Below are 15066 nucleotides of genomic sequence, written 5' to 3'. Positions count from 1 at the left end.
GACATTGCATCCGGGGGAGTGGGAACTCCATCCGGAAATCTTTGCCCAAGTCACTCAACCGTGGGGCATTCCAGACATGGATCTGATGGCCTCTCGTCAGAACTTCAGAGTTCCTTACTACGGGTACAGATCCAGGGATCCCAAGGCGGCTCTAGTGGATGCACTAGTAGCACCTTGGACCTTCAAACTAGCTTATGTGTTCCCGCCGTTTCCTCTCATCCCCAGGCTGGTAGCCAGGATCAATCAGGAGAGGGCGTCGGTGATTTTGATAGCTCCTGCGTGGCCACGCAGGACTTGGTATACAGATCTGGTGAATATGTCATCGGCTCCACCATGGAAGCTACCTTTGAGACGAGACCTTCTTGTTCTAGGTCCGTTCGACCCACTCCAGCTGACTGCTTGGAGATTGAACGCTTGATCTTATCAAAGCGAGGGTTCTCAGATTCTGTTATTAATACTCTTGTTCAGGCCTGAAAGCCTGTAACCAGAAAATTACCACATAATTTGGTATATCTGTTGGTGTGAATCTGCAGGATTCCCTTGGGACAAGGTTAAGATTCCTAAGAGTCTATCCTTCCTTCGAGAAGGATTGGAAAAAGGATTATCTGCAAGTTCCTTGATGGGACAGATTTCTGCCTTGTCTGTGTTACTTCACAAAAAGCTGGCAGCTGTGCCAGATGTTCTAGCCTTTGTTCAGGCTCTGGTTAGAATCAAGCCTGTTTACAAAATTTTGACTCCTCCTTGGAGTCTCAACCTAGTTCTTTCAGTTCTTCAGGGGGTTCCGTTTGAACCCTTACATTCCGTTGATATTAAGTTATTATCTTGGAAAGTTTTGTTTTTGGTTGCAATTTCTTCTGCTAGAAGAGTTTCAGAATTATCTGCTCTGCAGTGTTCTTCTCCTTATCTGGTGTTCCATGCAGATAAGGTGGTTTTGCGTACTAAACCTGGTTTTCTTCCAAAAGTTGTTTCTAACAAAGACATTAACCAGGAGATAGTTGTGCCTTCTTTGTGTCCTAATCCAGTTTCAAAGAAGGAACGTTTGTTGCACAACTTGGATGTAGTTCGTGCTCTCAAATTTTACTTAGCAGCTACTAAGGTTTTCAGACAAACTTTGGCTTTGTTTGTTGTTTATTCTGGTAAACGGAGAGGTCAAAAAGCAACTTCTACCTCTCTCTCCTTCTGGATTAAAAGCATTATCCGATTGGCTTATGAGACTGCCGGACGGCAGCCTCCTGAAAGAATCACAGCTCACTCCACTAGGGCTGTGGCTTCCACATGGGCCTTCAAGAACGAGGCTTCTGTTGATCAGATATGTAAGGCAGCGACTTGGTCTTCACTGCACACTTTTTCTAAATTTTACAAATTTGATACTTTTGCTTCTTCTGAGGCTATTTTTGGGAGAAAGGTTTTGCAAGCCGTGGTGCCTTCCATTTAGGTGACCTGATTTGCTCCCTCCCTTCATCCGTGTCCTAAAGCTTTGGTATTGGTTCCCACAAGTAAGGATGACGCCGTGGACCGGACACACCTATGTTGGAGAAAACAGAATTTATGTTTACCTGATAAATTACTTTCTCCAACGGTGTGTCCGGTCCACGGCCCGCCCTGGTTTTTTTAATCAGGTCTGATAATTTATTTTCTTTAACTACAGTCACCACGGTAACATATGGTTTCTCCTATGCAAATATTCCTCCTTTACGTCGGTCGAATGACTGGGGTAGGCGGAGCCTAGGAGGGATCATGTGACCAGCTTTGCTGGGCTCTTTGCCATTTCCTGTTGGGGAAGAGAATATCCCACAAGTAAGGATGACGCCGTGGACCGGACACACCGTTGGAGAAAGTAATTTATCAGGTAAACATAAATTCTGTTTTTGCTTTCATTTTTAAATTATTTTTCTGTAAACATTGGACCAGTAGTTTATTTAAACATAATTAAAGAATTTGATGTATTAATATAAATCCCTACTCTTTATATCCATAGCCTTACTTACTGCATATTTTATACTTTGCTAAAAGCTTACTCCCTCAGCATCCTGGACTTTTGTGTAAGCAATCTGACTTCCAGAAGCAGGTGGTATATCAGATTGTAATTAGAAATTAGGTTTGTAGGTTTATATATATAGGACAGATGTTTTGGTAATTTAAAGCATATGGGTGGGCCTGTGTTAAAGCTTAAAGTGACAGCAAATGTAAAAGCTGTCTATTCATATATTGATAAAGTTTATTTAACTAATAAGTCCCACAAACCTTCAGTTCAGCTTACTTGCGGCTAGATTACAAGTTTTGCGTTATGAGTAAAAAAGCAGCGTTATGGGTTATAACGCTGCTTTTTCACTAACGCTGCTATTACGAGTTTTGTAGGTACAGCTGTCCCGCACACTTTTTTGGCCGTACCGCAAATTAACTTACGCAATTTTCGTAAAGTCTTTTTTCAATGGGACTTCCATAGCGCCGATATTACAAGCTTTTTTTTGGAGGCCAAAAAGTGAGCGGTACAGCCTATCCCACAAGATTCGTAACGCATTCTAAAGTCAGTAGTTATGAGTTTTACGCTACAAAGCTGTAGCATAACACTCCTAACTAAAGTGTTAAAAAGTACACTAACACCCATAAGCTACCTATTAACCCCTAAACTGAGATCCTCCCGCATTGCAAACACTAAAATAAAATTATTAACCCCTAATCTGCCGCTCCTGAAATCACCGCCACTATAATAACATATTAACCCCTAAACCACCGCACTCCGGCATCGTAAACACTAGTTAAATATTATTAACCCCTAATCTGCTGTCCCTAACTAAATAATTCCTATTTAAAACTAAATACTTACCTATAAAATAAACCCTAAGATAGCTACAATATAACTAATAGTTACATTGTAGCTAGCTTAGGGTTTATTTTTATTTTAACTAGGTAGAATAGTTACTAAATAGTTATTAACTATTTACTAACTACCTAGCTAAAATAAATACAAATTTACCTGTAAAATAAAATCTAACCTGAGTTACACTAACGCCTAACATTACACAACAATTAAATAAATTACATAAATTAAATACAATTACCTAAATTACAAAACCCCCCCACTAAATTACACAAAATAAAAACAAATTATCAGATATTTAAACTAATTACACCTAATCTAATAGCCCTATAAAAATAAAAAAGCCCCCCCAAAATAAAATAAAAAAACCCTAGCCTAAACTAAACTACCAATAGCCCTTAAAAGGGCCTTTTGCGGGGCATTGCCCCAAAGAAATCAGCTATTTTACCTGTAAAAAAAAATACAAACAACCCCCCCAACAGTAAAACCCACCACCCACACAACCAAACCCTCCAAATAAAATCCTAACTAAAAAAACCTAAGGTCCCCATTGCCCTGAGAAGGGCATTTGGATGGGAATTGCCCTTAAAAGGGCATTTAGCTCTATTGCTGCCCAAACCCTAACCTAAAGCTAAAACCCACCCAATAAACCCTTAAAAAAACCTAACACTAACCCCTGAAGATCCACTTACAGTTTTGAAGAACCGACACCCATCCTCAACGAAGCCGGGAGAATTCCTCAGCGAAGCGGCAAGAAGTCCTCAACGAAGCCGGGAGAAGTCTTCATCTAAGCCGACAGAAGTGGTCCTCCAGACGGGCAGAAGTCTTCATCCAGACAGCATCTTCTATCTTCATCCATCCGGCGCGGAGCTGGTCCATCTTCAAGACATCCGGCGTGGAGCATCCTCTTCTTCCGACAACTAAAGACGAATGAAGGTTCCTTTAAATGACGTCATCCAAGATGGCGTCCCTTGAATTCCGATTGGCTGATAGAATTTGATCAGCCAATCGGAATTAAAGGTGAAATAATCCTATTGGCTGATGCAATCAGCCAATAGGATTGAGCTTCAATCCTATTGGCCGATCCAATCAGCCAATAGGATTGAGCTTGCATACTATTAGTTGTTCCAATCAGTATAAGATTAGGGGTGTTTAGACTCGGGGTTTATGTTAGGGTGTTAGGTGTAAACATAAATTTAGTTTCCCCATAGGAATCAATGGGGCTGCGTTACGGAGCTTTACGCTGCTTTTTTGCAGGTGTTAGACTTTTTTTCAGCCGGCTCTCCCCATTGATGTCTATGGGGAAATCGTGCACAAGCACGTAAAACCAGCTCACCACTGACTTAAGCAGCGCTGGTATTTGAGTGCGGTATGGAGCACAATTTTGCTCTACGCTCACTTCTTGCCTAATAACGTCGGGTTTAGGAAAACCTGTAATACCAGCGCTGTAGGTAAATGAGCGGTGACAATAACGTGCAAGTTAGCACCCCACCCCTGTTACCGCAAAACTCGTAATCTAGCCGATAGAAATTTAAGCAGTGGATCGTAATTAGGGTTGCCACCTCGGCCATGTTTTTCTGGATACTTATGAGTTACGCAGGGTATTCAGAGAGGAACATGAATAGTGCTGTCCAGGATCACTATTTGTGTGCTATCCAGGGGTGCAATGCATCTACCCCTCGGCACACCCTGCTGCATGTGTAACTTATAAGTGTCCAGGAAAACATGGCTGAGGTGGCTACTCTAATTGTAATGTGTATGGAATTGGGATTCACTCATTTAATTGCTCTGCCTGTAAGGTGAGTATTTTGTTGCATGCACAGGCTTCAGGGAGCGAGCACTTAACCCCTTAACGACCACGTACATTGGATGTCCACAATCGTTAAGGATTTTACTCTGGCAGCTTCGCCAACAGTGGCAAAGCTGAGCTAGGGCTACATGCCTCCGGAAGTGACATCGACAAGACCTGTGCTGTATCCAGCACATGTGAACGACCGCCGACATACAGGCTACAATGGTGATCGTTAAAGTTGTGTGTACTGTAAAATTGGTTTTGCCTTAACATGCTTCCAATGACTTGTTATACCAGCGGCATAATATAAAATATATGGGAAATTGTTCCTTTAGGCTTATTTTCATATATGAAATAGTGTTATTTATTTCGTGGAATGAGCTTGCAGGGAACAGTAGCTACTTCAAATGACAAAATAAAGGGAAAAAAAACTATGTGTGTAAAACAAACCAGCAAAACAATCCAGCAGATAAAATTGATTATTAGGAAGACATTAAAGGTAAGATAATTACAGTACACTGTCCCTTTAAAGGGATACTAAACCCAAATTTTTTTCTTTCATGATTCAGCTAGAGCATGCAATTTTAAGCAACTTTCTAATTTACTCCTATTATTAATTTTTCTTTGTTCTCTTGCTATCTTTATTTGAAAAAGCAGAAATGTAAGGTTAGGAGCACATTTTTGGTTCAGAACCTGGGTAGCGCTTGCTGATTGGTGGCTACATGTAGCCACCAATTAGCAAGAGCTACCCAAATGCTGAATCAAAAATGGGCCGGCTCTTTAGCTTACATTTCTGCTTTTTCAAATAAAGATAGCAAAAGAACGAAGAAAATAGGAGTAAATTAGAATGTTGCTTAAAATTGCATGTTCTATCTGAATCATGAAAGAATAAAATTGGTTTTAGTATCCCTTTAACTAATGCATTTTGGCATTGTCTTGGCTGCCAGAATGGCAATAAAAGGTAAATTAACCATGAAAAACATAAATTATAATATATATATATATATATATATATACTGTATATATGTGTGTGTGTGTGTATATAATGTGTTGGGAAGTGAATAGTATCATATCTACATAAAGATGTCAATTATTCATTGTGGTGAAGTTGGTTTTGATATGTGCAGTGTTCCTTTTTTTTAGTTAAAGAAACAGTGTACTGTAAAATCTGCCTCCCCTTTGTGTGTTTCCAGTGACTTATACCAGCTGCAGATGATAACATTTATGGGAAATTCATTGTTTAGGTTTATTTTTGTATAATAAATAGCTGTTTTTGCTCATTGAAACCACAATCCATTAAAATGGGCAGAGCTTGCAGACACAAATAATTCTTTATCTTATCTCTGTCTGTATATACAAAGCCTAGTACTTCAAGAGAACAATTTAAAATAAACATTTGAGTCCCTATCTCTCATAACCCCATTTGGCATGACGATTACAAGTGTGGCCTCTTCTTTACACTGCTTTCCTCTACCCATTACTGCAGTATTAAAAAAAATCAGTATAGGGGGTGGTTTCAGCAGGCAAAATCAGCTATTCCAAATATTAATATCAGAGTAAAGGATCTATGTGTAAACAATTGAATACATTCCAGCAGGTACAATGGATGATTATGAACACATTAAAGGAGAGAAAGCTTAACAGTACACTGTCCCTTTAATTTTTTCTAAAGCAATGTTTTTTATTTCTGCACTTAGTAATACATTTTACACATATATAATCTCACACCTCCTTCCCTTTCCCTTGAAGAGTCTGTACAATTTACAACAGATAATGGCATAAGCCACAAAATGCGTACTGTGACTGGGCATTGGGCAAGCATATACATTACATAAAATTGCAGGGCCAGACGCAGTATTAAAGGGACAGTCTACCAGAAAATGTGTTGTTGTTTTAAAAGATAGATAATCCCTTTATTACCCATTCCCCAGTTTTGCATAACCACCACGGTTATATTAATATGCTTTTTACCTCTGTGATTACCTTGTATCTAAGCCTCTGCAGACTGCCCCTTTTTACAAACTTGTCATTGCACAAGCAGTTCACCAGAACTGCTTGTGCAATGCCGCCCCCTGCAGATTCTCGGCCACTAGCAGGTATAGGATTGATGTCCGCAGCCTCAGAGTAGGCGGACCAGTTATGGAGCAGCGGTCTTAAGAACCTAGGTTCTTTGCTGCTCCTGAGCTTAGCTAGATAAACCTTTCAGCAAAGGATAACAAGAGAAGGAAGCAAATTAAATAATAGAAGAAAATTGAAACGTTGTTTAAAATTGTATTCTCTGTCTAAATCATGAATGTCTAATTATTTCTTTACTGTCCCTTTAAAGGGACACTGTACCCAATTTTTTTCTCTTGTAATTCAGAAAGAGCATGCAATTTTAAGCAACTTTCTAATTTACTCCTATTATCAATTTTTCTTCGTTCTCTTGCTATCATTATTTGAAAAAGAAGGCATCTAAGCTTTTTTTTGGTTTTAGTACTCTGGACAGAACTTTTTTATTGGTGGATGAATTTATCCACCAATCAGCAAGGCCAACCCAGGTTGTTCACCAAAAATGGGCCGGCATCTAAACTCACATTCTTGCATTTCAAATAAAGATACCAAGAGAATGAAGAAAGTTTGATAATAGGAGTAAATTAGAAAGTTGCTTAAAATTGCATGCTCAATCTGAATCACAAAAGAAAATTTTTGGGTACAGTGTCCCTTTAAGTATAAATATATAATTTAACTCTGCTCTTCAGCTTCTCTCCATCAGGACAAATATAAAGGAGTCATTTCTCATACATTTTATAAAAAGTAATTGGGAACACATTAAAGAGAAGCAAGTTACAGTACAGTGAGATCTGGACTGGCAGTGAATCACTGGTCCAGAGCTAAATACAGCTGCTAAACCAATCAGGGGTGGCATATGTCCATAGCTGTCAATCACCAATTGTGTCCATTTAACAATGCATTTAACCCCATTTCGGGTTTTAAACACATAGATCTTTGCATGCAATAATGTAATAATGATATCAATACATCTGGTAGACTATTAGTATCCTATGCAATACTTTAATTGTTGTATCCATAATGTTATACCATTAGAGACATATGAGGTTGCTATTATTGCTGTATTACTGAAGAATGTGAAATCATCTAATGTAAAATATGTCTAAAAGGTAAAATTACTATTTGCAACCGGGAAATCTTTATAGCCAGGAACATCTCAGGTCATGGAATGTGGGAGATTCCCATTAAAGCAGTGCTTGAATATTTAGGAGCCAGGCATATTTTTAGGAGCCAGACCGTTGGATTTGTATATAGACATATGGAGAAAACCCCAAAAAGTTAGGAGCCAGGTGTAAAATTCTAGGAGCCAGTGGCTACTAGGCTCCTGGGTTTGTCGAGCCCTGCATTAAAGTATATTCAGATCTTTTGGTAGAAGTACATTTTTTAAGTAAACAGGAGGAGGAATTGTAGTTCTAATACAGCACATAACCTGCCCTTGTATAACTACAAAGCACAGCACAATATGGGTTATTTGATAAAGGCGTGCCTGCATGTTGAGTTTCAGACCATAGATATGAATGCTGACTCCTGTTTTAAAATAAGAAACACATTTATTACCATTAATTTTCAGTTTCTCGTTATTACTGAACGATATGTGCATATTACCCTAAAGACTTTTTTTTTTTTTAAATAAAGGGACATACAAGTCAAAGTTAAAGGGACAGGAAGCCCCAAAATTTGTTTTCATGATTTGAATAGAACACACTATTTTAAACAACTTTCCAATTTACTTCTAATATCAAATTTGCTTCATTCTCTTGTTATCCTTTGCTGAAGAAACAACATTGCACTACTGGCAGCTAGCTGAACACATCTATTTAGCCAATCACTAGAGACATAATGTGTGCAGGCACCAATCAGCAGCCAGCTCCCACTAGTGTAGGAAATGTGCATATTTCTTTTTCAACAAGGGTAACCAAGAGAATGAAGCACATGTGAAAAAAGAAGTGAATTTAAAAGAGTCTTAAAATTACATGCTCTATCTGAATCATACAATTTTTACTTTAAAAGTATCTTAAAAATACTCTTTCTGAATTAGGAAAGCTTAAAGGGATAGGAAAGTCAAAATTAATTTGTATTATCAAATTGACTTTGTTATTTTGCGATCCTTTTTTGAAAGGCATATGTTCATAGCCAAATCCACAACCATGCACTACTGGGAGCTAGCTGGTGATTAGTGGTAACACCCATTTGTCTCTTGTCATTGACTCACCTAATGTGTTCAGCTAGCTCCCAGTTGTGCATTGCTGCTCTGTAGCTGCCTTTTAACTATGTGCTTAATCTTTTTGTAGGGGTTAAACACACTCACAAGTAATATATATATATATATATATATATATATATATATTTATATTTAAAATCAATATTGCTAAAATGTAACACAGCATTTTATTTTTGCAATTTTGTCCTTTAGCTGATACAGATCATAGAATGATGTAGCGTGTAGTGTAGAGAATGACATAAAACAACATATGTGCCATCAAACATTCACATTGTAACAGTATTTTATGTATGTATTTATTTTATAATTCATGGTGTTTTATGTTATCCTTAAAATAAAATGGTTTTGTGTGTATGTTATAGACGCCTGCAAACTGGGATTTGCCTATTTGTTAACAACTTCTAGACTTGGCATAAGGGTTAATATGCAATTAAAGGGGTTTTCTACTTTTTCTGATCTAGCTAAAAAGTGTATTTTAAAATGTATTACCTTTTTTTAAATGTATGTGCTAGTGCTGAATAAACTATTTTTCTGTAGTTTTCCCTTTCACCCAATAAGCGGGATAAATTAAGCAACTTCCTCCCAATAGATCTCGCTTTAAATTTAAACAGTTTTATTTACTTTTTTCTCAATCAAAAATATTTTTTATTCTGCTCTTTTATGTACTTAACAGAAAATAATGAGTACAATGTCCATTTAATATATGTCTATGTATGTAAAGCTGTTTAATGCAGATCATTTTGTTATATTTTCCAAATGTTTAATCATTCTCATTTGTGTTTTTTTCTCTTTTATTTCCCTTTTCTATTTCTCTTTTTTTGGCCAACCTCTCTTACTTGTAATTTCCCTAATACACACTTTATATTACATTTCTTTGTATTCACTATTTTTCTATCATGCGCTACCATACCATATACCTCCTTAATGCTACACCCTTCTGCCTGTCTCTTCTGCCTTCCTGTTTCTTTAACTGTGTGCAGGTCAGAGTGGTTTAGGGAAGTCTACCCTGGTCAACACTCTCTTTAAGTCCAAAGTGATCCGAAATATTCCTGGTGCTGGCATCCCCAAAACACTAGAATTGAAAGCTGTTAGTCACGGTGAGTCAGTAATGCATGTGCTTACCTGAAAAGCCTTCCTTCCTCTAACAAGCGAGACTGTCTGTAATTATATACCCAAATATAACATCTTTCTCTTTCCATGCAGTTATTGAAGAGAGAGGCATACAGATGAGGCTCACGGTTATTGACACCCCGGGATTTGGAGATCAGATTAATAATCAAAACTGGTAAAAGAAAAGCCCTTTTCATTTGGGGGGAAGATCTAGAAAAAAATTGTCTATCTATTTATCTGTCTGACTATTTGTCTGTTCTGTCTCTCCATTCGTCCTTTGATCGATCTGTCACACACACACACACAAATAAGGAGGTCTTTCTTCAGGCTCAGCCAATTTGCCCTGGGCATGTTGTCATGAGCAATAGGTTGTCATTTCAATGGGCAAAAATAGTTAAATATTTTAATATGCTTCAACTGGTATAACAAGTCATTGGAAACACATTAAAGGACCGGTCAACACAGTAGGTTTGCATAATCAACAAATGCAAGATAACAAGACAATGCAATAGCAATTAGTATTACCTTCAAATGAGCAGTATATTTTTTTCTGACAATTTTAAAAGTTATGTCTATTTCCACTCCCCCTATATCATGTGATAGCCATCAGCCAATCACAAATGAATACACACTTATTCTGTAAATTCTTGCACATGCTCAGTAGGAGCTGGTGACTCAAAAAGTTTAAATAAAAAAGACTGTGCACATTTTGTTAATGGAAGTAAATTGGAAAGTTGTTTAAAATTGCTGCTCTATCTGAATAATGAAAGTTTAATTTTAACTTGAGTGTCCCTTTAAGGGATACAATTTTTCAATACAGAGTTCCTTTAAGGCCTAAAAATGTTACTAGACTGCCATAAGAAAAATATATATTTTTTTTAGCTTGTCTACTATAGTGTATTACTAATACAGAACTAGTTCATACCCTGCAACATTATATAGGGCCAGAAAGCGTGGGGTGGAGTCAGGATAGATTGTGGGTGAGGTCAAGGTGCATGGCTGGGTAATTCTGCTAGGGTTTAAGTGGTTATTTATACAATGCATAATGTCAGGTGATTGGAAGCTCTGGTTTCCTTTACTTTAAACATTTCACAATATAAAATAAATTAAATTGCACCGAATCACTATATTCATAACTGTAAATATTTTGGCACACAAGTTTTATAATAAATTTGACATAAATTGGTGTTACACATCAGCATGCTTGTGTTTGTACGATTTTCAACTGCGGTTTATTATATTTTTAATACCAAAACATCTTTCTAGGTTCCCCAAAGCGTTATAAGTTCAGGGCCGTAGTTAGAGATCTCTCACATAATTACATTTCATAACATAACATAAATGTACAATTAAAGAGACACTAAACACTAAACATGATTCATGAAATTTTAAGCAACTTTCTAATTTACTCCTATTATCAATTTTTCTTTTGTTCTCTTGCTATCTTTATTTAAAAAGCAGGACTGTAAATCTTAGCAGCCAGACCATTTTAGGTTCAGCACCATGGATAGCGCTAGCTTATTTGGGGCTTACATTTAGCCACTAATAAGCAAGCATAACCCAGGTTCTCAACCAAAAATGGGCCGGCTCCTATGCATCATATTCCTGCCTTTTAAATAAAGATAGCAAGAGAAAGAAGAAAATTTGATAATAGGAGTAAATTAGAAAGTTGCTTAGAATTGCATGCTCTATCTGAATCATAAAAGAAAAAAATTGGGTTAAGTGTCCCTTTGAAAGCTGTATAAATGAACCTTTCCGCCTGCAATCGCCATTTGTCATGGTGAAATTAAACATTGCACAAGATGATTCTTATGCAATGCTGCCCCCTGCCCTGGAGCAATCAATTGCCCTAGAGAAGGGAATTTTGAACGAGTGAGTTTCAGGGTGACTAATCTTGCTACTTCTGAGGTGGCGCATAGGAAAAAGAAGCGGTTTCTGCTTCTTTTTAACCTTTACTTTGACCGGAGGATGATGGAATGTTTTTATCCTACTTTTGCATAATAAAGGAATATATATTTTTATTATACCGGAGTTGGTATATTTACAATAAACATTGTGCAGTAGAATATAAACAAATGGAGTATTTCTTTTTCTGATTTTCTTGTTCTGATGTTTTGCTAGTTGGGACCCGATCATTAAGTACATTCATGAGCAATATGAGAAATACCTGAGAGAAGAAATTCTTGTAAATCGCAAACGTCGAATCCCGGACTCTCGAATTCACAGCTGTATCTACTTCATTCCTCCAACTGGGCACTGGTAAGAATTTTCAAATGGTTTCCTTAAATGCACGTGAAGCACAATTTTTTTTCTAAAGAATGAAATAAAAAATTTAAAAAAAATACTGCTATCATCTAATTCACTTAATTCTCTTGGTATCCTTTGTTGAAGAAGCAGCACTACACTACTTGGGAGATAGCTGAGCACATTAGTTGAATCAATAACATGAGTCATATATGTGCAGCCACCCACCAGCAGCTCTTGGGCCTACCTAAGCATCATTTTCAATAAAGGATACCAAGAGAATAAAACACATGATTTAATAGGAGTAAATTGGAAAGTTGTTTAAAATCGCCTCCTCTATCTGAATCACAAAAGAAAAAAAATTGTGTTTCACATCCCTTTTAAGAGGTTCATTAACCCCTTGAGTGCTAATGATGGCTCTGAGCTGTCACAGAGTTTCCCACTCTGGTGCTAATGACGGCTTAGAGCCGTCGCTAGCACTCTCCCACCTTGAGGGAGATCTGGGGGCTCCCACCCGCTCCTTCCCCGGCGATTTGGCCTGCATAATGACAGGCATCGCCGGGGCTTCACGTTATGCGCGGTTACGTCACACGCAATAACGTGATGACGTCACCGCACAACTTTATTTATACTTAACAAGGTTAAGTATAGGAGCAGGGGGCATGCTGCTTAGAAGCCTGTATCTCAGGCATCTAAGCAGCTACAGACCCCCAAGACCCACTGTTGGAAAGGGAAAATCTTAGCACCCAGGTGGGAAAGTACTTAGCACTCAAAGGGTTAAAAGATTTAGAAGCATATTAAAAAAGCTATTTGTGTGTAAAATTACCAATAGATTGGTTTATATGGAAATTTTCCATTGTTTTGTTCACTTCATAAAGAGGATATTTTACACAGAGTTAAATTGTATTTAATGTACAATGTAGTTTCAAAATATAAAGTTAAAATCATACAGAAAAGTACAAAATGCAAAGTGCACCTCATTTTCCCATCATAAAATGAGTCTTACAGCCTTGTGGCGTAGGCTAAAAAAGTGGCGTCTCTTAGTTTTGTCTGAAGTTTTCTCACAGGTCTTGTTATATTATATGTTCTATAGGTCTGTTTTAGCTTGCTTAATAAAAGCTGTCAAATTTGTCTCAAAAAAACGTAATAGAAATGCAGGGCTCTTTTGCCAGGAATGGAATTAAAAGTTACGACCCTTACTGAGTGAAGGTTGCTGTGTTGGTAACATTTGTTGAAAGGGTGGGGGTGGCCTACGCGCCAGTATAGGAAGTGGAGTTACGTAGGCCTTGTCCTCTTCTAACTTACTGGTCTGTGGAGGATTTTTTTTCACCCTCCTTATATTGTGGTTGACAATCAGAGTTCACAGCTTCCTCTATGATTGCTTAGTAGATTGGCTCCCACTGGTTAATTGACCTAAAGGTGGTATGTCTGAACTTGTAAATTTGGCTTCCCTTTGGATAGTCCGGGGTCCTTAAAGGGACACTGAACCCACATTTTTTTTCCTTTCGTGATTCAGATAGAGCATGCAATTTTAAACAACTTTCTAATTTACTCCTATTAACAATTTTTCTTCGTTCTCTTGCTTTCTTTATTTGAAAAAGCTATTTTTTTGGTTCAGAACCATGGAAAGCACTTGTTTATTGGTAGGTGAATTTATCCACCAATCAGCAAGAACAACACAGTGTGTTCACCAAAAATGGGCCGGCATCTAAACTTACATTCTTGCATTTCAAATAAAGATACCAAGAGAATGAAAAGAATTTGATAATAGGAGTAAATTAGAAAGTTGCTTAAAATTGCATGCTCTGTCTGAATCATGATAGAAATATTTTTGGGTTCAGTGTCCCTTTAAAGTGGATGTTCACATGCTAGCTATGCCATAGGTTTGGACCCTGACTGTGATTGAGCGATGTGAGCTTGAGGAGGGAGCGACGTCCCCAGGTTATTGCTTTGGGGGGGCTTCTCCGGATGATCGGTTGGCCGAAGAGTTCTGTAGATGCCCCTGACTTTAGTGGCATTGTAGCTATGTTCCAACTATGCAAGCCAAGGCCCCGATCTGCTTAGCAAGGTTTTGTAGTATTAGGGCTTAATTACCGCTATCTAAGTTTTACCTCTAATTGTTTTTTTTTTGGGGGGGTGTTTCTAGGTTTGATGTTTATGTTTTAGTTTTCAGCAACAAATGATATAGGGCTTTTAATTCCTTAAGCACTTATTGCCTTAAAGGGACAGCCTACACCAGAATTGTTATTGTTTTAAAAGATAGATAATCCCTTTATTACCCATTCCCCAGTTTTGCATAACCAACACAGTTATATTAATATATTTTTAACCTCTGTGATTATCTTGTATCTAAGCCTCTGCAAACTGCCCCTTTATTTCAGTTCTTTTGACAGACTTGCAGTTTAGCCAATCAGTGCCTGCTCCCAGATAACTTCACGTGCACGACCACAGTGTTAGCTATATGAAATACGTGAACTAACACCCTCTAGTGGTGAAAAACTGTTAAAATGCATTCTGAAAAGAGGTGTCCTTCAAGGTCTAAGAAATTAGCATATGAACCTCCTAGGTTAAGCTTTCAACTAAGAATACCAAGAGAACAAAGCAAAATTGGTGATAAAAGTAAATTGGAAAATTGTTTAAAATTACATGCCCTATCTGAATCATGAAAGTTTATTTTGGCCTAGACTGTCCCTTTAATATATAAAATAGGTATGCAAATGTAGAAGCCAATTCAAGGTAAAGTAAGTAATTTGATATTTATGCCCTTGTTGTTATAAGTGCAGTGTGTTCCCTGTTCAATTCACCGTTGCGAGATTCTGCAGCTTG

The 15066-nt window shown here is 37.6% G+C and overlaps 1 protein-coding gene across 3 annotated transcripts in view; it reads left to right on the top strand.

Moving 5' to 3' along the window:
• SEPTIN12 (septin 12) overlaps nt 1-15066 on the top strand; it is a 387862-nt gene that overhangs the window by 332079 nt on the left and 40717 nt on the right. For all 3 annotated transcript variants that reach the window (XM_053694544.1, XM_053694546.1, XM_053694545.1), the window contains 3 exons: nt 9867-9983; nt 10090-10171; nt 12118-12255. In XM_053694544.1, the coding sequence (XP_053550519.1) occupies nt 9867-9983; nt 10090-10171; nt 12118-12255 (337 nt within the window). The remainder of the gene's footprint in view (nt 1-9866; nt 9984-10089; nt 10172-12117; nt 12256-15066) is intronic.

Source organism: Bombina bombina, chromosome 11, assembly GCF_027579735.1.
Source record: "Bombina bombina isolate aBomBom1 chromosome 11, aBomBom1.pri, whole genome shotgun sequence".
Classification (NCBI taxonomy): Eukaryota; Metazoa; Chordata; class Amphibia; order Anura; family Bombinatoridae; genus Bombina; species Bombina bombina.
This window is presented reverse-complemented; position numbering and strand designations above follow the sequence as displayed.